Source organism: Sinocyclocheilus grahami, unplaced genomic scaffold, assembly GCF_001515645.1.
Source record: "Sinocyclocheilus grahami isolate Dianchi unplaced genomic scaffold, SAMN03320097.WGS_v1.1 scaffold61.1, whole genome shotgun sequence".
Lineage (NCBI taxonomy): Eukaryota > Metazoa > Chordata > Actinopteri > Cypriniformes > Cyprinidae > Sinocyclocheilus > Sinocyclocheilus grahami.
The window spans coordinates 386,670-411,832 of record NW_015505240.1 but is presented as its reverse complement, the minus strand read 5'-3'; the positions used below and the strand labels follow the sequence as shown (position 1 = coordinate 411,832).

General features: G+C 34.8%; 1 protein-coding gene and 1 long non-coding RNA gene across 3 annotated transcripts; both read right to left on the bottom strand.

Moving 5' to 3' along the window:
* Positions 1-604: 604 nt before the first annotated feature.
* On the bottom strand, positions 605-1,811 carry LOC107584666 (uncharacterized). The gene is made up of 4 exons (XR_001609164.1): positions 1,757-1,811; positions 1,454-1,507; positions 791-869; positions 605-620 (listed from the first exon to the last, which is right to left on the bottom strand). It is a non-coding gene; the product is annotated as an uncharacterized lncRNA (long non-coding RNA).
* An 8,201-nt stretch (positions 1,812-10,012) lies between these two features.
* LOC107584534 (protein FAM219A) lies at positions 10,013-24,434 on the bottom strand. Of its 2 annotated transcripts, none has more exons than XM_016271178.1 (6): positions 24,187-24,434; positions 18,165-18,264; positions 16,526-16,628; positions 15,081-15,161; positions 12,244-12,319; positions 10,013-11,870 (listed from the first exon to the last, which is right to left on the bottom strand). In XM_016271178.1, the coding sequence occupies exons 1-6, from the start codon at positions 24,244-24,246 to the stop codon at positions 11,712-11,714; spliced, it is 579 nt and encodes a 192-aa protein (XP_016126664.1). In that variant the 5' UTR covers positions 24,247-24,434; the 3' UTR covers positions 10,013-11,711. The 2 variants fall into 2 exon arrangements, with proteins under 2 accessions (XP_016126664.1, XP_016126665.1); XM_016271179.1 differs by having other exon boundaries at positions 12,265-12,319; positions 24,187-24,432.
* Between the last annotated feature and the right edge of the window lie 729 nt (positions 24,435-25,163).

Below are 25,163 nucleotides of genomic sequence, written 5' to 3'. Positions count from 1 at the left end.
CAACTGTTCATACACTTTTCTTTCATATAGGTGTTCAGTGACTACAATTCCACTACATATACTGTAAGTGACTCAGTGCCACATTGAACAGGCCAAAGATCTGTTGTAGTGTCTGGACCACTCAAACAAACAATATATATTTTGTTAGCTAGATTTAACAAATACTCTGTAACACCCCAGGAAGCCGAACAGGCCCCTGGTTCCATAGCAACACTGACACCAGATACATTTACGATCTAAAGGAATGTGAGCAGAGACGCTCACTGCATTTTCCTGAGTAATTCATAGGAAAACCTTTCTTTGAATGAACAGTGTATCCTTCAGGTCATTGTGTATATTATTGTCCTCGTGTATTTGGTCTTTGAGAGTGTATACTGTTTTATGCAGGCTTATGATCGAAATACTTACTCCTGTCAACTTATATATAACCCTACCATGTTTAGTATCTATGAATTCGTATTCGGATGATCTAATTGAGAGTGTATATTGTATGTTTACACCTTCGCAACATATTAGTGTTCTAAGAATCTTTATTAGTTTGTACATCTGCACCCCAAGCGAATTACATGTGCATATTACCATGCCGTTGAACAAAGGGTCGTAAAGACATTGCAAAAGTTCTGCAAACAAAAATAAATTATTTAAACAAATTAACCAAACCACACATTAAAGAAATATGAGATTACAGATTCAGATTACTGATAGACTTTCAATTCCAACCTATGCAGGTATAATTAGCACACTGACCCCAGCACTCTAATTAGTTTGGTATACATTACCCACAGCTCACCTGGATTGCATAATAAACTACTCCAAGGTACCCAGCTATACAGCCACCCAAAAACAGGTCAAAGGCGGCAGGCTTCACCCTAAAAAAGCGAATAGTAAAACGGGAAAAAAAAATCACTATAAATACAAAAAAAATTAACACTAGAATTTCATAATAACTATTAATTTCTAAAATAAAATAAAATGAATTAATTTTAGTTTTAGTTCTTAATACATGGTTTATTATTAAAACTAAACTAACTAAACTAAAATAAAAAACGAATATACAAAACTATAATACCACTGTCTGGATCCAACTACACTACAAAAATAAAGGTGCTTCAAAAGGTTCTTCAAGCGATGCCATAGAAGAACCCTTTTTGGTTCCACAAAGAACCATTCAGTCAAAGGTTCTTTAAAGAACCTTTGACTGAATGGTTCTTTGTGGAACCAAAAAGGGTTCTTCTATGGCATCGCTTGAAGAACCTTTTGAAGCACCTTTATTTTTAAGAGTGTAGTACAATAAGGGATTTTAAGTAATCCCTATTTACATGATCTTTTTCTAAGAATATTCTGTTTCGTTTAGAAATGCATCATATTACTAATGTAAAAAAGTGTTGTTAATGCTGTTTCAGGTTGACTTTAAAACCATCTTTGCCTCAAAACAACCAGTGAGAAGACTCACCTGTACATCATCATTGGTTGTTTCATTTGATCAAAGAATGTGATTTCAGGATCCCTATAAAAGTCAGACAAAACAGGCTTAAAATGTCTGTATCTGTGTCTGTGAGTTTGTAGTTTTTCTGTTTTCAGAAAGTGTGTCGGTAACGTCGGTAAACTTTTGCTACAGGCATGGTAAAAAGAATTCTGGCTCTGTGAATGTATGCATATTTGAAATCTGCATCTGTAAACCTACAGAAGTCTTTTGAAGTCTTGCTTCAGGCCACTGATGAGTTGAAACATTTTGGCCGTGTCTGTGTGTGCGTACCTTCGGTCCTGGTGGAACGTGTCTCTATGGACCAGAACTCTTGCTCCAGGCTGCTAAACAAGAGCTTGTGTTCTGGTTCTCTGTCCATCAGCTGAACAGTATAACAAAAAGTTGTGTGTCTGATTGGTCCAAATGCTACAATAAAAAAGAACCGGCTCATAAAAGTTATTTGTTTAGGAAATTGGACTGATTGTGCTGCGTGTTTGTGATTCAATAAAATGCGTCATGAGAGTCATTCATTCTGGTATAACACTGTAAGTTTCTCGCTGAATAAAGCTTTGGCAGTTCTGAATTACAACCAGTTGTCAATTCCCAACACTACATTCAATTCTGTTTTCATTGGTGGGGCATTGAGAGGCTGGCTATATGAATATGTTCATTTCTGGCCAAGGTGTTTGAAAAGGTCAGTTCCCACAGCAAGTGAACCATGCCAATTGCAACATACATGAATCATTCTGAATTATGTTTGAAGGGAGTGTGATTTATGTTGTGACCAAAAATGATTAAGCATTTATTAATATATATACTGAAAAAAAGGTTCCTTCAATCTAGTTGATCTCCCTGTCTGTCTGTGTGTGTGTGCGTGCGTGCGTGCGTGCATGTGTGTGTGTGTGTGTGTTTGTGGTGACTTACAGGAGCAAGACCAAATGTGTCATAATGGGCCGTAATTACAATAGAGGGTGGGTCTTCTCCAGCTCCAGGAAGTACTCCCTTGGAATGAAGCAATAAATCGACTTGACTGACAGGTTTAAATATAGCCCAACACTATTAGGTTTTACAGAAAGGAAAGAGTTGCTGTGTGTGGCCAGCTGTCATTCTCACCTCTAAAGTAATGATGGTGGTATCGGTAATAGTCTTGATGGGGGAGTTGTTGTTCACTAATAATTGGAAAGCAGTGGCAGTGATGATACTACGGAGAACTGAGAAAAAAGAAAGTTGATTCACATGGCTTAAAATTTACAGTAAATCTGCTTATATGAATATTTACTTAGTATAGCACGTAGTACACTCAAAAATATGTAGGCCTAAAGTCTTTTAAGATTTATGTATTCAAATTACATTTATAATTTCCATTTGGATTGCATGGTTTTAATCTAACCAAGAAACTAAAAAAAAAAAAAACGAATAAACTTAATGTGATGCATGCTTGTCAGTCATACATAAATGAAACATGTAAGATTTCTGTAATAGTAATAACAAACGGAATTTGCTTTAAATACACAATAACCAGGTTTATATACTTATCAACTGAAAATTTTAATATTTCGTTTTAATTGAATATTGCTTATTCCATATCATATTTTAACCATTTTCATACTTTTTAACAGATTAAATTATGCTATTTGGACAGAATTATGCTAATTCTAAACCATCTGAATAAATACATTTTTTAAATATATTTAAATATTTAAATAAAATCAAATAGATGCAAAGTTAATAATAAACAATGCCTTTTTTGGGAAAAAAATGCAGAAATCTCTTTCCTGTTTCATTTATGTTTGACTGACTGGACTATTGTAATGCACTGCTAGGTGGTTGTCCTGCATCTTCAATAAACAAACTACAGGTAGTCCAAAATGCAGCGGCTAGAGTCCTTACCAGGTCAAGAAAATATGATCATATTACGCCAATTTTACAGTCTCTGCACTGGCTACCTATTAAGTTCCGTATCAGTTACAAAATATTATTACTTACCTATAAGGCCCTTAATGGGTTAGCTCCTGCGTACCTAACTAGTCTTCTACCACGCTACAATCCATCACGCTCCCTAAGGTCGCAAAATTCTGGACTTTTGGTAGTACCTAGGATAGCAAAGTCCACTAAAGGAGGTAGAGCTTTTTCGCATTTGGCTCCCAAACTCTGGAATAGCCTTCCTGATAACGTTCGGGGTTCAGACACACTCTCTCTGTTTAAATCTAGATTAAAGACACATCTCTTTGGCCAAGCATTCAAATAATGCATCTCATAATCTTTTACTGCAGTCATAATCTTTTACTGCAGTTATATCTAATCAAATGCACATTATTATTCGTTAGTTTGGGTTAAACAAATCATTTTTGCTTGGTTGGAACAGCAGCTACGCTAATTATGTTTGTATTTGTTTCTCTGTCTTTTGCCATGGGATTGACATCCCGTGGTAACTAGGATTTACACAAGCTTCAGTCTGGATCCAGAACACCTGAGAAGAGATGATGCAACTCCTCAGAGGACCTCAGATGATGCCAACCCTGAAACAACATCCAGAACTACCACATTTTGCTATAAGTTTGATTGCATCATATAATAATTGCTGTTAATATTGTTCATCGTCTGTTTTATTACGTCTTATATTGATTTTTCCGTTCTGCTGGTTCGTCTGGTCAGAGGAGAACTGGCCCCCCGACTGAGCCTGGTTTCTCCCAAGGTTTTTTCTCCATTCTGTCACCGATGGAGTTTTGGTTCCTTGCCGCTGTCGCCTCTGGCTTGCTTAGTTGGGGACACTTCATTTCCAGCGATATCGTTGACATGATTGCAAAGATATTATTTAAACTGAGCTGGATGTTGACATCACTGTATTCAATGATGAACTGTCTTTAACTGAAAAATGAGTGTTTACTATTGTCACTTTTCATTATTGACACTATTTTCCTAATTAATGCTGTTCAGTTGCTTTGACACAATCTGTATTGTTAAAAGCGCTATATAAATAAAGGTGACTTGACTTGACAGTTTATTTTTATGTTAAAAAAGTGTCATTCAAATGAAAATAATTTTTTTATATCCAATTCAAATACATAAATCTTAAATTTAGGCATAAATATTTACTTAGCATTGCTGTTTAATTAATAATGGCGCAATTAATTTAATTTTATTTTATTTTGCAAGTCATTCACTCACAGGCATCTATGGCAGTTTTTGTTATTTTGTTTAATTTTGTTTTGTATTTTATCTTTAACCAGTCAATCATAATAATAAATGCATAATAATTTACAGCTAAAACATTACATTATCTTTTTTATGACTGCTGGTACTCGGTAGCATCCCTCTCAGCTCTCACTAGGAAGCAGACTTAATTGCTGCAGCCTGAGTGACTTCTTCATACATACAGAGCAGCTGGTCGTCCTCTTGGACCACCTACGCAGGCATGAGGGTCTCCTTCTGCAGGACCTGAGATTCAGCCACCATAAAGCAGTGCATTCGTAATTAAATCAAGAAATTAGATTTTCCAGTGGTGTGTTTCACATATTGCTAAATCAGTAAGGATTTCAGAATAAGTTGAATTCTGTGGTTTGGCATTATTAAAAAGACATCATGGCTATTGCTGAATTCAGAATCACATACTAGTATACTGCTCTTACTATTTTTATCATGTCTTTCTATGGCAGGATTAGTACAAGTAGTATGTGATTCTGAATTCAGCATATGTTTGAAATAACATACTGCCTGTTTCCCACAATGCATTGTGCTTGACTTGACATTTTCAGTCTGACAAATGAGCTGGAAGTAATATGAACAATAACCTTTTGACTTGTAAACTACCAGTCACAAGTTTGGAATAATTACAATGTTATGGTTTTAAAAGGTTTTATGCTCAAGTCTCTAATCCTCGCCAAGGCTGCATTTATTTGATCAAAACTACAGGAAAAACAGCAATATTATTACATTTTATTACAATTTAAATAACCGTTTTCTATTTTAATATTTTTAAAATGTCATTTATTCCTGTGTTGGCAAAGCAGATTTTTTTAGCAGCCATTACTCCAGTCTAATATATTGATTTGGTGCTCAGTTATTAACAATGGTACTTTTTATCATCAGTGTTGAAAACATTTGCTGCTTGATTTTATGTGGATTCTTTGATGAATAGAAAGTTTAATAATAGAAATAGAAATATTTTGTACCATTATAAATGTTTGTGCTGTCACTTTTGACTAATATAAGGCATCCTTGCTGAAGAAAATAAATTATTTCACAAAAATACTGTTTTACTGAACAGCTTTGGTGAGCATAAAAAAATTAATAAAGAATAAAATAAATAGTTAATTATTCCAAACTTTTTACCGGTAGTGTATTTTTGCACAAAATGGGATTAAAAACTCCATTCCTTTTTCACTTTTTATTCTTCTTATCCATAACACAACTATTATTGGAAAAGTCTACATTGCAAATGATGTGTTGTAAATGCACCATTGTAGACTTAAATATATGTTTATAATTATTTTATAATTGAAATTGAAATAATTTTCCTCACTCTCATGTCATCCCAAACCTGTATAACTTTTCTTTTCTGTGGAACATAAATATATGATATTTCGAAAAAATTATAATTTTTTTGTGTGAACTATGCCTTTAAACTGTGGTGTGTTACCATGTTTATCCTGATGTAAATTGTATTGCTGCATCCTGTATGCGATGAACTCATAGGAGGATGCAGCCGGCAGGGCAGACGCATGCAGGAGATGCACTGACAGCAGCAGAAGTGCCGCCACTTTCCAGGTTTGAAGAGTCCACCAAAAGACATCTATGAAAAATGCAAGATGAAATATTAAAAAGAACAATAAACTTATTTTGTCCAAGAATCCTTAGAATCCATGGACTGCTGAGTGTCCGTACACACTTATAATAAAATCTATAGACATTTCAAGACATTACTAACTACTTGAATGAACTTTAACGTGTATAAAATGAACTTAACTGCAATAATTATGTTTAAGTAATATTTTAAAATATCAAAAATGTATTTTAAATTGGCAGTTTCTGGGCCTGTAAGGTTTGCAAATCAGGCACAAAAATATCTTTTAAATATTGACATTTACAAACAAATAAACTATTAAATGCCAGAATTCGTTTTAATCACAAATAGCAATTCATCTAAAAGCAAAAAGCCATTTTTATCAAAAAGATCCAATATTATGCATGGTGTAAGTTTTTTAATCATGCAGAATATGGACACAATGTAATGAGCAATAACAATAATCGCTGAGTATCGACTACAACCTTAGCACTTCACATCATTAGGCTAATTATAATGAAATTTGCTGCCATGCGTAAAACTTGATTAAAAGAACAGTAGATGTAATAAAATATTATAGCAGAACTTGGCCCAACATGATCCTAGTTCAAGACTGGAACTCACCCAAAATATAAGTTAGATCTTCCTCAGTGTGGAAGAACGATCTGTCTTGTGCTCTGAGCAGGATGTGATGTCCGAAGCATGGCCGGGACAAGGCTTAGAGAGGCCCGCGTGTTGTAAATGCACCATTGTAGACTTAAATATATGTTTATAATTATTTTATAATTGAAATTGAAATAATTTTCCTCACTCTCATGTCATCCCAAACCTGTATAACTTTTCTTTTCTGTGGAACATAAATATATGATATTTCGAAAAAATTATAATTTTTTTGTGTGAACTATGCCTTTAAACTGTGGTGTGTTACCATGTTTATCCTGATGTAAATTGTATTGCTGCATCCTGTATGCGATGAACTCATAGGAGGATGCAGCCGGCAGGGCAGACGCATGCAGGAGATGCACTGACAGCAGCAGAAGTGCCGCCACTTTCCAGGTTTGAAGAGTCCACCAAAAGACATCTATGAAAAATGCAAGATGAAATATTAAAAAGAACAATAAACTTATTTTGTCCAAGAATCCTTAGAATCCATGGACTGCTGAGTGTCCGTACACACTTATAATAAAATCTATAGACATTTCAAGACATTACTAACTACTTGAATGAACTTTAACGTGTATAAAATGAACTTAACTGCAATAATTATGTTTAAGTAATATTTTAAAATGTCAAAAATGTATTTTAAATTGGCAGTTTCTGGGCCTGTAAGGTTTGCAAATCAGGCACAAAAATATCTTTCAAATATTGACATTTTACAAACAAATAAACTATTAAATGCCAGAATTAGTTTTAATCACAAATAGCAATTCATCTAAAAGCAAAAAGCCATTTTTATCAAAAAGATCCAATATTATGCATGGTGTAAGTTTTTTAATCATGCAGAATATGGACACAATGTAATGAGCAATAACAATAATCGCTGAGTATCGACTACAACCTTAGCACTTCACATCATTAGGCTAATTATAATGAAATTTGCTGCCATGCGTAAAACTTGATTAAAAGAACAGTAGATGTAATAAAATATTATAGCAGAACTTGGCCCAACATGATCCTAGTTCAAGACTGGAACTCACCCAAAATATAAGTTAGATCTTCCTCAGTGTGGAAGAACGATCTGTCTTGTGCTCTGAGCAGGATGTGATGTCCGAAGCATGGCCGGGACAAGGCTTAGAGAGGCCCGCAGGTAAGCCTAGTGCACCATCTGGCCCAGACGGGAATAAACCAGGCTAATTAGACTTCTCCTCCAATCCCACACAATCTACAACACTTCTGCACCCCTTTCCAGTTGTTACAATTTCTTACGTCACTGAAGTCTAAACCTCAGAATTGAAAGAAATATGGTTGAATACAGGAAAGAGCCAGTTAAAAGTTGTGACACCCCTATTACCGTTTCTTTTTATTAGTATAAAGTAATACTCATATCACCAGAACTGTGAAATAAATGTGTGACCAAAAACGTCAAACTATTTTATATTTGACCTTCTTCAGAGTGGCTGACACAAGTTGATATGTTTGCTGGATACTTGCTGGCTGCTTTTTTCACTATCTGCTATAATAATAACACAAACAACAATAATAAATTAATTTTAAAAATACTTGAAACAAATACAATTTTATTTCATAAACATTTTTCTAATTCATATTCAAATTCAGTATATAAATTCTGTATACATATGCATAAAAATACGCAAGACAAGGGTGTTGCAATTGTAATTTACTGTAATTCTATTTACTGATATGATTCACTACACAGAACAACATTGTTAAATACTGGCATGGAAACTGTTCACGTCTTTACAATCAGATTTATCGACAGCAGAGGGAAAAATTGTAGGAAAGAAAAGAGAACAAAAAACAAAATGTAAAAAAAAAAATCCTGTATATCAATAAATTAAAAACATACCACCGGCAATAAATAACATGAACCATTGTATAGCTTGACTTAAGGCAGTCTACTTGTGTGTAGTAACAGAAAGCGTACAATCTCTATTAGGTGTTATACAACAGAGTGTATCTTGAACCAAAGATGCAGAGGCACGGGATGACAGACATCTTCATTCATCACTACACAGATCAGTCAGTCGTATGGCGCATCTGTAACTACCATGAAAGCTTAGAAATGGCAGGCTTAAGAGACCTTTCCGAACTCACCGAATTCTCCATCTACTGTACATATCTATCTATGGTAAGTCTACTGAACAGGCATTTTGTAGGTTTGTGCTGCGCTAAGGGCTTTACCACTGAAACATGGCCAAAAGTGGACATTTTTCCTTGTGGAATAAATTAACAATGGCATTGGCAAATGAAAACATTTGTGTAATGGTCATGCTGGTGTCAATGACACCATGAAATACACAAAAATACTGAGTGAATGCACCTCTATATGGCAGTGTAGTATGAAATACTTGCCTGCATATCAATACAACAATAAAATGTAAGCATTTAGGGATATAGGTTTGGGGAGTTTGCATTGTTGCATTTTGTAGCCATATGAAAAGCAGTAAAAAGAAAATATGTAACCGCATACTGTTATTTGGATACACCGATCCACAATAATCAAAACAAAAAGCTTGTCAATTCCTATATCAGATCTACACTACCGTGCAAGTCTCTAATACTCAGCAATTTATACAGTAAAAACAGTAATACTGTAAAATATTTTACAACGTAAAATAACTGTTTTCTATTTTAATATATTTTAAAAAGTAGTTCATTGATGGCAATATTGAAAACTGTGGAAGCTTGTTTCTGCCACAGGATTTTTTTTAAAAACTCACATTTCAGACTTTTTCCTCGCAATTCTGAGTTTGTATCTCACAATTCGGACTTTCTGAGAAGAAAAGCCAGAACTGAGAGAAATAAACTTGAGATTGCATGAAAAAAATGTCTGAATTATACGATTATTTTTTTATGGCATGGCTGAAACAAGCTTCCATTGAATACCGATTAATATTTTTGTGGTAACAATATGAATTTTTTTAGGATTTTAATGAATAGAAAATGCAAACGAAAAGCATTGATTTAATATAACAGAAATATTTTAACACCATAAATGTCTTCCCTGCCAAATTAACGCATTTTTGTTGAAAAAAAAAAACCCTACTAAACTATTAGAAAAAAAAAATCCTACTGACCTCAAACTTTTGAACAGTTGTGTATAAAACATGAAATATTAGATTACTATACTATTATATTGTAATCTCTTTTCATGAATTCTCTTAATTTGCCACATCAGATGAAAACTGGAGTGTTACTAGGTTATGTGTTTGGTGCAATGGCATTTAATTACAGCTGGCAATGGCAACTGGGTGACAATACACACAAGATGATAAGGTGCTCTGTAAATTGTACAAAATAAACAACTGTTGCATGACAAAGAAAACAGAAATACTGTAGAGAACAGTACAATCTTAAAATCGATGCAAGGACCTTCATACTTGTTGAGTGTTGTAGTTGTTGTTTTTAACAGAAGTAATATAGATTTGGCCACTGACTCAAACAGCTGAGATGAATTTATAAAGAAACAGCAAATGCAGAGTATCCTGTTCCAGAGTACTACACTTAATGTCGGACAAAATGGTACTGTACTTTCTAATTACTATAAAGACGAGAGCACAAAAGTGTCAAATTGATTTCTGGCAACATTTTGAATGCTGGCTATAAGCATTTCATGACCTTTCCATCTTTAAAATAAAGAAACAACACATTATGTGCATTCTGACAGAAATCGGATGAACAGAAATGATAGAATTGTTGTCCTGTTAAGGACAAAGATTATGGGACATGTATCTGGCAGCTGTTATTATCTATAAGTAAATCAATACAGGCTTTCTTCCCCTCCTAATACATTGCAACAATTCTCAAAACAAAGCTCTCAGAAATGATGAAAATTGTACCGAATTAACTTGTGTCTTATGTCGAGGTACATTTTAGTTTATCTTTGAAAACTAACATTTAAGTTCCTTTAATCCAGTTTAACTGTTGGGTCTGTGTGCAGCAACACTGACCGAAACACTGAACACAAAAGAATATGTTCAAAAAATAAAGTCTCTTCGTAAACACATCTCAATTATTCAATGAAATTCCCTGACTTAACAATTACATCTGCTGTCAATTTCGTAGCAGATCGGTGTCTTCTGTATGGATATCTCAATTTAAGAGAATTCCCTTTATTAGTGTTTGCTACAAAGCTACATATAATATATTAATACGTACATCTGCAATGTAAATGATCTGAGAAACAAATTCACCTGGTCACTATACACTCCCTTTCATTACAAAACAAACACATCTGTCCTAATAACATCAGAAAGCATCAGTTAAACAAAGGCAAATGTTCTTGAGCAGTCATTTCCAAAAAGGAAAAAAAAAATGTTGATTTTGCTTTGATAAACCTATAAAAAAGAGACTTGTTGTATCATTTTTAAATATGTATTATATAAGTGAAAAGGAAAACATTTCTGATTTGGTGTAAAGGGGCCCTTCCTGATGGACTGTGAGGGTATTTAAGTCAAAAACATTGGGAAAACTGAAGGTTACTGAGAAGTCTGTAGTGTGAAATGTTCATTTTTGTTCCATTTTAAAAGAGCTGTATTCTTCTAATGTTGCACCATGCATTTATATACACACCTAATTCTAGTGCCCTCTGGTGATGATACTCACGTCCTACCATAGGAGGAACCAAAGACAGTTACATACTTGTGCATTTTCATTCATTATTTTTCCCTATTTTATGTTCATTTTAATACACCCATTCTATTGTTTTTAAGTTCTTTAGTAGTTAATCTACGCTGAGGGTGCTAACTGTGCGCTTAACTCACAGGCTTGGGACAGGAGGGGTTACTGAATTTGACAGGCTATGGAGGAAGTGGCTTGGCAGCACATGCAGGTGGGGTTGACCGATTTAGGGGGGATGAGATCAAGGTCTTCATCATCTGGGATTTCGTCCAATCGGTAGCCATCCTTCAGCAGCTGGATGTTTAAGTCTTGGTTTATTTGCTGTGGCAAAAATTTTACAAAATGGTTACAGTAGCTATCAGAGAATTTAAAATATTTTAAATAATATAATCTACCAAACAAAATTATATATATATATATATATATAATTTTTGGGTGAACTGAACCTTTAAAATATTATATTATACAAAGCCACTTTAGAAAAGATGTGATGACTTGACTTAACTAAACTACAAAATAAATAAACTATTAGCAAAAATAAACAAAATAGTAAATAAAAATAGTAAAATAAAATAAATATTGGCTAAGTTTCTACTCAATTAGCAGTTGATTTATTTTAACTATGTACTGTAGAGACAAGTAAGACGGCAAAGGGTTCAAATACTTAAGTGGCTTTATTTCATTGCATAAGTACCTGGTCATTTAGACATCTCACCTCGGCTGAGGAATATCCAGATGATGAATATCTGGACATATCGAAGTCATCGTCACTAAAAAAAACAACAGGAAGTACACAGTCACAAATGAGCACCTTAATTTCAGATAAACAGCCACAGACCAATGAAATCAGCCCTTCTGCAGCAATTCAATGACTCACTTAAAAAAAACTCTGCAAACTGTTTTTTGATTCAGCAAAGATCTGTTTAGGTACAGTGGGGGAAAAAAGTATTTAGTCAGCCACCAATTGTGCAAGTTCTCCCACTTAAAAAGATGAGAGAGGCCTGTAATTTTCATCATAGGTATACCTCAACTATGAGAGACAAAATGAGAAAAAAAATCCAGAAAATCACATTGTGGGATTTTTAAAGAATTTATTTGCAAATTATGGTGGAAAATAAGTATTTGGTCAATAACAAAATTTCATCTCAATACTTTGTTATATACCCTTTGTTGGCAATGACAGAGGTCAAACGTTTTCTGTAAGTCTTCACAAGGTTTTCACACACTGTTGCTGGTATTTTGGCCCATTCCTCCATGCAGATCTCCTCTAGAGCAGTAATGTTTTGGGGCTGTCGCTGGGCAACACGGATTTTCAACTCCCTCCAAAGATCTATGATGAAAATTACAGGCCTCTCTCATCTTTTTAAGTGGGAGAACTTGCACAATTGGTGGCTGACTAAATACTTTTTTGCCCCACTGTATATCAAATATAGCTTCCATATTGAATGTTGATTTCCCTAATTTATTTTTCAACATGTGTATTCTGCCTATAATGTTTCTAGTAATATTAAACACATTTTTATAATTACAAAAGAGGTTCTATTTAGTCACAGTTACAGCAAGAGAGAGAGAGAAAAATGTGAAGATGACATTTCAGCCAAATTAATTTATCAGGAAAAATCAACAGCGACAATCTGGAGCCTTCTGCTGATTGCTGCGGTAATTACAAGTTGTTTTAATGAAGCTGAGCGCTCCAGGAATGAGTATGACAGCAACCAGTACAAGCATGTGATGGACAAAGCGCCTGAGCATGTGACAGACAGTGGGTGTACGTACTAAACGTCAGGGAATGAGTGTTACATACAGCGAGGCTGAAATGGAAAAACAGAAAGAGAGAGACAATGAAGGATGGGTGACCTAAAACATGACTTAATCACAACTGCAGGCAGCTGAGGTCACAGAGATCCAGACAGCTGGCATCACAGAATGCATTAAGTTAAGAGACCCATCTGTGTGAGACGCTGCACGCTGTGCCTGATCATCTGAACTGAACAGCAACCACGCCATTATGGCTGAACACATACTGTGACACATCTCATTACAGAAGGGTGTAGTAGGCTACACAAACGACACCGATGATTTCAAGTGCTTTGGACTTCTGTCAACAAACATGTTTTCTTGCTTTTTTTTCCAACTCTCAGGACTGGAAACTTAGAGACGAGACAAATCCTGGCCAGAATTACACTGCTAATCGTGACTCTGCACTAAGAGCATGTCATAGTCCGGAATGCTTAAAGGGATAGTTCACTAAAATATGAAAATTCTGTCTTAACTGACTCACCCTCAAGTTGTTCCAAACCTGTATGAGTGTCTTTCTTCTGTTGAGCACAAAAGAAGATATATTGAAGAATATTGGAAACCAAACAGTGGAAGTCAACAGCTACAGTCAATTGTTTGGTTACCGACATTCTTCAAAATATCTTTCTTTGTGTTCAAAAGAAACTCATACAGCTTTGGAACAAGTGAAAGGTGAGTAAATGGTGGCAAAATTTTCATTTTAAAGGTGCGCATTAACACATTAATCATTCCATATCATTGGAACCATATCATTCAAAAACGGTGTTTCCCACTATTTTCTGAAACAAAGTCATTCTAATTATGAAAATGAAGCTGCAAAACACAGTGAGCATAAGCAAGTATGCATTAAATTATTAAGCAGATTATATTAATATTAAGCAGCACAACTGTTTTAAACATTGATTAAAAAAATGTTTCTTGAGAAGGATCATGTGACACTGAAGAATGGAGTAATGGCTGCTGAAAATTCAGCTTCACCATCACAAAAATAAAATAAAATTTTAAATATATTGAAATAGATCTGTTAATTACAATTTTAATAATATTTCACAATATTGTGTTTCTACTGTACTTTTGATTAAATATACACAGCCTTGGCATAAGAGACATATTCAAAAAATCATACTGACCCCAATCTTTTGAATGGCAGTGTAAATATTAAAGTTAAAAGTCCATTTAATTATTATAATCAGAAAGCGGGTGGACAATGGTCATGTGAAAATAAATGATTAAAAATGTTAATAATCAATTAAAAACAAATTAAATTTTTGGCCTCAGAAACTTTTACAACATTCGTTAACTTAAAGGGGAAAAAAATTGTACAAAAGAAAGTGAAAGTGCTCCCTAAAGAGACAATATTATAAAAAATACTGCAAACTGAACCAGGTAATGAGACTTGCTTCTGCCTTTCTAGACAATTTTGTTCATATTTAATGAGAGTCTCTGCTGTGATGGATGAGAATTGTATTTATTTTTATTTTTTTGCAAAAGCAAATGTTGATTCTTTAGTCACTTTAAAATTAGTTGGTATTTTGATTAAATGTCAGGTCCTTTTTTGATGGAGATGGCTGGCTAGGAAAATGGCACAAAGCTTTAATTAGAGGATTTATTTCCATCTCTCGTCGTTTGATACATCCTAATCCTTCCCTTGAAGTGAAGCATTCTGAAATATTCACAAAAGATTTCTAGAGCACTTCCCTGAGAATAATAGAATGACGTTTTTCGTGTGAATACCTGTCAGTGTCCAGTGCTACAAGTGGCTTCTCATCTGGACTCTGGTCTAAGGATGAATAGCCTTTATTAGGGACAACCAACCTGTAATGAAAGTAGGACAAATGAAAGAGACTGTCAGACCAGTTCAATCAAAAATCTATGCTTGTACATCTATGCTTGAATATTAAAGGCACAATATGTCATTTTCACCGCTGGAGGGCGCATATTTAAAATAAACAAAGAGACAAAGGCGTAGTTAGATGACGCTGTGACTGAGTGTGGAATCATGGGAGTTGCCGTCTTCATCCCCACAGCCGAAGCAATCCAACGGGACTCAGGCAGAAATCATGTTCATGGATGAGCTAATGATTTATTAAGGTAGTAGAATGAAGCAGGGTGAGCCTGAAAGCCGTCGAAGCGAAACGAGGCCACTGAACGAGCGCGACACACGGCTCGAAAGCAGCGGAACTTTTATTATGCCACAGTCGACCGCTTCCACTCCTTCCGGTCGTGCGTATGTGGAAAAAAAAAGCAGCTCTTTTTTTTAATCATACTAGATAAATTTTTCTTTAATACTATTTTTAAGAAAAAATCTGCATAATAATATAGTGTGTGTGTGTATTTTTTTTTTTTATTAAAATAAAAAAATATATAAAATCAGATTGTAAACAACTAATGATAAGATACAATTTTATAACAAAAATGAAATGATAAAAATCCAAAACGTTCTTCTTTTTTTTTATACACAGGCACAATACCAGTAATATAAAAATAGCCCAATATAATCTAAATTATATCTCTCTCATTATTATAAACCTTCAAAAACAAAGGCAGCATTTTTTGGTTTTATTTGTAACTATTAACCTTTAATTTTAATATCCACTTTTCCCAAATCAATAAGTACTAGGACAAATCTGGCAAGGGAAATCATAAATAAGAGGCATGGCTGAGTTCAACATTATCAAACCCTGTTACATTAGCCAGAGCTGGCGCTAGACATCTTTTGTTCCTCTTCTCTGGGACAAAAGCTCAAGTTAATCTATGGCCCTCAGGCTTTTAAAGCAAGCAGCTAAACTTCAGGCCTAAAGCTGTGCTCTAAACCAGGCCTGCGGATGGGTCCTTGCATTTGAACTAATCCTGACAGGGCACTAGGGACCGGTGGGACGGCAGAAGTCCTCATACACACTGCACTAACACTAATTAACATTCATAGACTGTAAAGCCTTCATATAAAGCTGCTGTTTATAGGATTTGATGTTGTTGCTGTTCATATTTTAATGTACTAAACAAATCAACCATTATTATGAGGCCATACATTTGTTTTATAATATATATATATATATATATATATATATATATATATAATACAAACATATATGGTGTTTCTCATACTCAAATGTTTATTTTAAGAACTACTTGTGGGTTAAAGTTATTTCTCATGAAAATGAGAGTGTACCAAACCTCACCTTGTTCTGGCCATAACGTTATTTTTCTTGGGCTGCTGATTGACTGGACTACCCACAGTTCCGTTCTTCGCCGAGCCCTTCCTCGCAAGCTCTCGCTGTTTCTCTAACGAAAGAACAAAATTAAAACAAATGGCATTTGATAAATCTCCTATTGACTTACACTGATAAAACGTTCAGTATTCAAAACGTAACCAATAGTGATGGTGTGATCGTAATATTTGCATACGGAATTGGTATTGGTCTTCAGTCTCATAGCCATTTGCATACTGAAGACTGTCTTCCTTGCATACATTTATAACTGCAGTTATGCTTTGATTGTATTCTGTTGAATCCAGATAAATACCATGGCAACACACAAAGTTTTATTATGCGTTGAGACTACAGTCTTATTAATATTCCCCATTCTGCGTGGTTCTCTGGCTGGAGAACAGTTTCTTCAGGCGTGAAGTCTGAGCTTGACAAGCAGGTTTTTTCCTGTTACTGGAGGGGAAAAGGACTAATAATCAATATTTTAAATAAGCAACCACATGTGTGTCAATCAAATAGGATCTAAAAATTCAAGACCTTAAATGGACTTTATTTCTACCCCTCAAAGATTCTTTTTTTTTATGGGGGGATTATATTTCTTTTTTGTTGTTGGGATAATATTGATGGCCAATAATAATTTTAAAGTTATGGTTGCAGTGTTGTTACTGTTAACTAAGACTACAATTATTAAAAATTGCTTTACATCATTGAAATTCAGCTGCAATAATATAAAATATAAATATTAGGTGAAAAACTTTATTTAATTATTTGTTGTTTTAGCCATATATATATACATATATAACAATAATTTGTAATACTAAAATGACTAAAACTGAAATAAAAATAAATTAAAGCTAAATAGAAATGTAAAAATAATAATAAAAATAACAAAAGTGCAAAGCAAAATCAATAAAACGTAAACCTTAAATTTAAAACAAAAATATAAAAATAAAATAATATTGATAAATACTGTAATAGTATGTAAAATCAAACTTTTTTGGTTTGTTTGTTTTTTGGTAAACAGACTGCCAATAATTATTTTTATGTTATGGTGGATAAATGATATAACGGCTATTTATTATAAATGTATACGTTTTCCATTATACCAAATTCCAAATGATTATTAAATTATTACATTCATTATTAAATTATTCAATGTTACACAAAGTAGATTGCTTCAAATGAAATTGAGCATTAAAACTTTTTAATATTCAAAAAGATGGTCAAAAATATGGATGACTATTTGGGTGCAACAAATGACATAAGGATGTTTTTTGCAATTTACACAGAAATTAATTTAGCTCATATTTAAAATTTCCTTGTAGAATATGACAGCCCAAAAAAGCTCCACAATTGTATTTGAAAAGCAGTAGTTACTTTATCTGAGAGAAACATTCAGATTTGAAGACTCTCTTATTGAAAACCACAGTCATCCATTTCACACGGCCTACTGCTAATCGCTTCTTAGATCTCGCTCCAAAACGTATGCTTCACAATCACAGTATCAAGTGGGAAAATCAATTCAGTCGTTTTTACACTCAAATGGACAAATTACACTGGTGATGATATGGCATGTTATTCAGATCACTGGCTGAATGAGAAAGTGCCTTACCTATCTTCACTTGCAGTGGAGAGGGCTTGTAATTGATGGCGACTGACTCTGATTCTCTCGTTCCTGTTTCAGCCTCCAAAGTGGACGTTGCTGCAGGATCCTGGAGACAAAACCACAATCACACAGATGCAACACTACGTTCCCAAGTGCAGACGCTAGATATTAGCAATATGCAAAACTATACATTTCCAAAATTGACTAGTTGGCAAATGGATTTTGAGAAAGCTGTGTTTCCATATGAATTAAGAGTGTAAATCTAGAAAAGCCTTCCAAATCTGAAACAATGTAACGAAGGGCTCTCTCTGGTACAAAACCCCAACCATGCTCAATGTGCTGATGAAAAATAGACAGCAAAAATCAGACTGGTTGTAAATAATGGCATCTGGAGAGGCAGGGCATGTATCAAGGGTGTTGATTTTACTGGGGTTGAGTAAAATAACACGAGTCAGCACAATGTCAGCACGGCACGCTGTCACCAGAACGGGTCATTTTAATACATCTCTCTCAAAACGTCTCAGATTTGCTTTCACAGCTGTGCTCCAGCAACTTATCGATTCTGGGAGCAGAGATAGATGTAGGGCCTGTGCATTCGAAAACTCCCAATGTACTGTAAAGTTACTGGTTATCAGATGAATCCCAATTTTGTCTGAATTTATACAAGATTTTATTCCTAAAAACATGATTTTTTCTGGCAGTTGACAGTATTTTCTGATTCATGGAGTGATAAAAAGAGATATCCAAAATTCCATCTGTAAAAAAAACCTTTAACTCTAATGAAACAAAATGAAAGAAGAATTTTGAATCTGGCTTTATCAAATGTTCAGACTTCTCTTCTAGAAATGTATTATCTAATTAGTGCATATTTAATTAGATAATGTATCATTTGCATATTTAAACAGTAAATATCAGGAAACTTGTAATACTGTAAAAAAAAAAAAAACATGCAAATCTTAATGTAGTCAATGGGGGAGTATGAAAAATTTATACATTAATCTACTAGTTTATTTTTGGGATGTCTTGCCTTAAAACAATATTGAATAAATCTATTTTATTTTATTTTATTTTATATAGGCTATAGTATTGATGGCAAATAAATAAATAAATAAATTAAAATTAAAAACATACATTTATTATATAATTTATATTTGATAGAAATTTTTAAAAAAATCTAGGGTGATTTTTTTTTTAAAACATCTACATCTGTAGCGTAATATAAAAAATATGACAGGCCAGTAAAATATTAATAGTCAAAGGTCTCTTAAAATATGTAAGTCTTGAGTTTTTATTACAAATACATTTCTTTTGGAAATATTCACAATACTAATTGCACTAAAGTTAGACTGATGGATAGACAAATCTTACTGTCTTGTTGTCCAATATAAAATTTGCAAGCCTTCATTACTACTCAAAGTCTGGGTTCCATTGGTTGAGAGATGGATGAAGGAGAGATTCTAGCTGTCATAGTAACTGGCTGGTACTTCCTGCATAGTTGGCTCGCATGACACCAGGCATGTTTTGTTGCTCCAGCTTTAAATACGTAGGGTCTGAGTGCTCTGTGACATCACTCGAGACGGGGAGAGGCAGAACAGAGGGAGCTTGTTGGAGGAAATGTTGAGAGCACACCCAAGCTGCCTCTGCCAACAGAGCACCTATTATGACCTAAAAAAGCCTGCCTTCATTGGATGCGCACCATGTGGCCATTTGAGAGTCTTTGGGGCCGTCATCGTGAGCCACTAGAGCCATGCGATTATAGCAATGCTATGTTTTTGGTACAGTTCATGACACACCAGATGACTAACTGAAGTGTCAGACTACAGCCAAAAGAAAGTCTGGTGATCAGTAGATACAGCATGGTGTTACACAATACTGAAAGGACTTAACGTTTTGAACTTTTTGATGCCAGACACCCAAACATGATGATACCCTTGCTAGGATCCCCTAATCCTAAAACAAAAAGGATTACATAATGCTACATAATTTAATGTGCAAAAACTATTGGATATGGATGGATGGATGGATGGATGGATGGATGGATGGATGGATGGATGGATGGAGATGGGTGGATGGATGGATGGATGGATGGATGGGTGGATGGATGGATGGATGGATGGATGGGTGGAGATATGGATGGATGGATGGATGGATGGATGGATGGATGGATGGATGGATGGATGGATGGATGGATGGATGGATGGATGGATGGATGGATGGATGGATGGATGGATGGATGGATGGATGGATGGATGGATGGATGGATGGATGTTAAAATATTTAGAACATAAAGATTATATATTATATAATAAAAACTATATATATAGAGAGAGAGAGAGAGAGAGACTACTAAAAAGCTATATAGAAATATTTATATTATAGAAATAGACAAAAGGATATATAGCACATAGCAAAACTACTAAAACTACAATCAAAATGAAAACTACATATAAATTAAAACTATTATAAACACACATTACTATAATAGTATATAAATAATAGTAAAATAACACTGATACACAGATTTACATTTTTTTGTACTTTTCCACTAACCACCTATCAACAATATCAATATCAAATGTCTGACATCAACAAAACAAACATGCTTAGCTCATGTTAGCGATGACTAAATGACGCTAAAACCTTTGGAGGGGTCACTGGATATAAAGAATGACCTGTATCATCAAGAAATCCACTTGTGGAACAAACATGAAGTAGACTTGTTGTTGAAGGAAACCTCATTGTCCACTGGTTCGGTCGTGGCATAGTGCCAGCTATAGGCCTGGCAGGGCTCTCACAAACCCTTTAAGCTCAGCACCAGCTAAAGAGACCAGCAGGGGATTGTGGGTAATAGCCCAGCAGGATACCATCAAGCTCTTGAAGCATCTAATCATATGCCGGGCATGAAGTACATTGTCATTCATCTTTATCTCCAGCTGTTGCTCGTCCACAATATAATTTTCATTTTTTTCGAGCATCAGGACACACCTTCAAAGCAAGGAGGTAATGCTTCAGATCAACATAAATTTTAAAATGCTATTTGTCTTTGTACTTTGTGGTCTACAAAGGACTCTGTTGAGTAAGCCAATGCTATTGAGCTTTTCAGACAGCCTTTGCTAGACTACATAGGCTACACAAATCTCAGAGCAACACCTCAAAGAACATCATCAAAGTCATGCATATTCCACAAGCTACATGTACAACTGCCTGTGAAATTTATGCAAGATCTACTGGAGAAAACCAAGAGAAGTGAAGCCTCAGAGCACTACAGAACCCAATCTGATGCAACCCTAATCTCTGGTCTCATTGTTTAAAGCTGATTTAGAACAAGATTAAAGTGATCAGAAATCTATAGGAACTGAAACACATAAGCAAGTCTGCATTGATCTAGAGCAGTCCAAGACTCACACATCCACAGAAGAAGAAAAAAAACAGAAAAAAAACAAGATTACTATGACGAATCCATTGAAACACTGTACACCTGTAGGTCTTGTGTTAAATCTCTCACATGGACTAATGTTTGTCCTCAAGGACTTTAAAATGGATGTCAATGTGAAGGTCAATTTTTAACATCAGTAAAGATTTTAGATTATATATAGATTAATGGCATCATGTGGGACCTTATGATCTGAACTCCAGGATCTTTCTATGGATGTCAATCATGTCAATATGGCCTGTTGGTGATGAAGGAGATGAAGATGAGTGAATGCTAACACAGCTGAGGCGATGAAAAGGATTGGTGGGATAATATGGCAAGATGTACTTTGGACCAATCACAGCAAAGCATGATCCATAAGGTGACTACCAGGTGATATTGGTTAATCAGATAACCAACAATAACCAACAGATTAAAAGGGATGGGATGGGTTCTTCTACTTAAATTTCCCACTGATTTACAGGGTATTTAATGGTTAGGTTTTGTGTCAGGACAATGTTTGTTTGACAGGAATGTTGTTCTAGAACCAACAAAAGATGCTGATCCTGGAAAACGGCCTACTTGGCAAAATTACAGTCACCGCAAACTGACTCTGGCACTGTGGCAGCTTACTGTCATTGTTGCCATCATTTTATCCACATGTCAATTGGAAATTAAAATTAGTCATTGTTTTTTTTTTCTTCTAATTATTTATGTGACCTGATAGACTGCATCTTCATCTCTCTATAGACGAAGGTGATGAGTACAACAAATCAGAAAGCCATTAACTACTAAATCCCTAAAAGGAAGGAGTTTTCTTCTCTGAAAAACAGGAGCCATGTTGCAGTGGGTTTATGTCCTTTTCTGCCCACAGAAGAATGAATTAGCATGAGGAAGCACAGTTTGTTGTATAGGGTAACAGCTGGGTCTTTGGCACTTTGGGAATAGTGGGGCGCCAATGAAAAAATAATGACATTATCACTCCGGGCCATATCTCACCAATCCAGCATATTCTAAAGCGCACACTTCAGACCTACCAGATAATGCAGGCCTACTAACTGAATGAAAACATTTTTACTTCCCTGGAAATCAATGTGTTTACGCAAGCTCTGAAACAAATAAGACATTCAGGAAATTCAAGATGTACGTGTCTGCTACTACTGTCTGATTGGGTTGACGAGTTCAAATCCACTCAAGTCAAGTACTTTCCGGCCTGTATTGTTTGTAATTATCATCCTTGTGCTTAAGTTCTACAGCATTGTGTTTATTTAACAAATTATTCTAACTGTTATTTTATTTTTAATTGCATTTAATGTACAAATTCTAATTCAATTTCAGCTTAAAATAATGATGTATCATCGTGTGGCCCTGACATTGGCACAAAAAGAACATTCCAGTGCAGTTAATTTGTAACATTTTCGCTATTCGGTTTTGTAAAGTAACTTAATTTCACATAATTACTTAAAGGGATAGTTCAACCAAAAATGAAAATGTGATGTTTATCTGCTTACCCCCAGGGCATCCAAGATGTAGGTGACTTTGTTTCTTCAGTATAACACAAACGGAGTTTTTTAACACAAACTGTTGCAGTCTGTCAGTCATATAATGGAAGTGAATGGGAATCACGGCTTTGAGAGTTAAAAAACATACACAAACAAAACCAAATTAAACCCTGCGGCTCATAATGATACTTATAATGCACTTATAATTCTGCAATCCGCCATAAAGCAAGAAGAAGAAGAAGATGCGAACACGCTCTGGACAGTTCGGACATTGCGGTGAATCAGAGGTAAAAAAACTATATAAATACTGTTCAGTTTGTTTTGCACAGACTGATTGTTTCGTGTCTTTACACATCAATGTATCGTCACGAGCCGCAGGGTTTAATTTGGTTTTGTTTGTGTATGTTTTTTAACTCTCAAAGCCGTGATTCCCATTCACTTCCATTATATGACTGACAGACTGCAACGGTTTGAGTTAAAAATCTCCGTTTGTGTTCTACTGAAGAAACAAAGTCACCTACATCTTGGATGCCCTGGGGGTAAGCAGATAAACATCACATTTTCATTTTTGGGTGAACTATCCCTTTAAATGATACAAGTGAGAGCTCATTAATTTGGTTCTAGCGATTCATTTGAACAATAACCGCCTTTTCCAATCCGATTCATAGAGAGTCGGACTGATTCAATCCGATTAATGAATAAAACGCGCAGACCGATTCATTGAAAAGCTCCCATTCAAAAGAACGATGCATTCACGAATCAGACACCTAATTAAAAAAACAGCCATTTCTGTCAGTCAAAAATAATATCACATATATATAACTTGTGTGAGCTTTAATTTTGTCTAATTAAGGCAGGTTTACGAACATTTAAACACAACTGAGTTAATGTCAGCACCATGACAACTGGCATAGTATCAACATATAGTTGGATATGTCGGTTTTGTCTAAATAAACCTACCGATCCTAGATGACATCTGGTAATGTACCAGCGTTTGTGAGCCAGGTTAATTGAGGTAATACAGAATTACTACCTTCTCACACAGTGTCATTTCCCACGGCCTGTAAAGGTACACATTGTTATTCTCCATGTAGTGAGAGTGAGTGACACTTACCAGCAGCTTCGTCTCTGGATTTACTGGTGGTACTTGAAATTTGTCAATTTCTTCCATCATTTTGATAAAACGTCAGTCTTGTAAAGTAAAGCACAAATGCTCAAGGTGATATCCTAATTGAAAAACGCATTTATTCACTGTCTGGAATGGTTCAAAGATGCCGAGTTCTCCAGGACCATCTCTAGTTGTTTTCTGCTATCTGGCTATTACCAGTCAGGGGTGACTCAACAGCAACATCTGACTTCCGGGTCCGGAACCCCACCCATAATGACGAGAAGATGAATAATTAATGAGCCTGAAACCACCAGCTCCTGTGAGATAAGGTAGATTCGCAGATCAAAAGCAGCCCAGCAAATTTTAGGATTACTGGCAAATGAAATACGAAAATCGGGAAGATACTGGTACCATAATAATTTAATACTCCTACAAGTGCTAAAATATTACTTTTATAGTTTATTATTATCTATACATACTGGTAAAAAAAAACAAATGTATAGCCTGAATGCACTGTAAGTCGCTTAGGATAAAAGCGTCTGCTAAATGCATTAATTTAATTTAATTTATAAAAAATAAATTGTTTATTGTGATCAATACTGTGGTTTTGTTTTATATTTGTAAATCAGGTTTTAAAAAAAAGGCAAGTGGCAACTGTTGTTGTTCTTGTTTGTCTCAAAAACACTTTGCATGTGTCAGCTTTTATGAAACGTTGAAAGACAAGTGTCGCGCTATCACCATCTTGTGGTGTTTTAGGCCGCTTTTAGACTGGCTCAAATTACGCCTTTGAATGACTTTTATTTTGAAACAACCTCCACAAGAATCCAGTCAAGTCTCTTCAGCGGTCTGCAGCAAACATTGATTTTGTGCTAAAGATGTGAAATGAGCTTTATTTATATTGTGGAAAACATTATAATAAAAAAATAATAAGTACGAAAACAATAAGAGTAATAACAGAAAAAACTAAATATTTTATGAACATT

Excerpts from the sequence above, each read along its gene's own strand:
- LOC107584534 (XM_016271178.1), bottom strand. The coding sequence starts at position 24,246 with ATGATGGAAGAAATTGACAAATTTCAAGTACCACCAGTAAATCCAGAG. Across the intron at positions 15,162-16,525 it reads AACGTTATGGCCAGAACAAG|GTTGGTTGTCCCTAATAAAG; the intron begins GTGAGGTTTGGT and ends CTTTCATTACAG. Across the intron at positions 11,871-12,243 it reads TGAGATGTCTAAATGACCAG|CAAATAAACCAAGACTTAAA; the intron begins GTACTTATGCAA and ends TTTTTGCCACAG.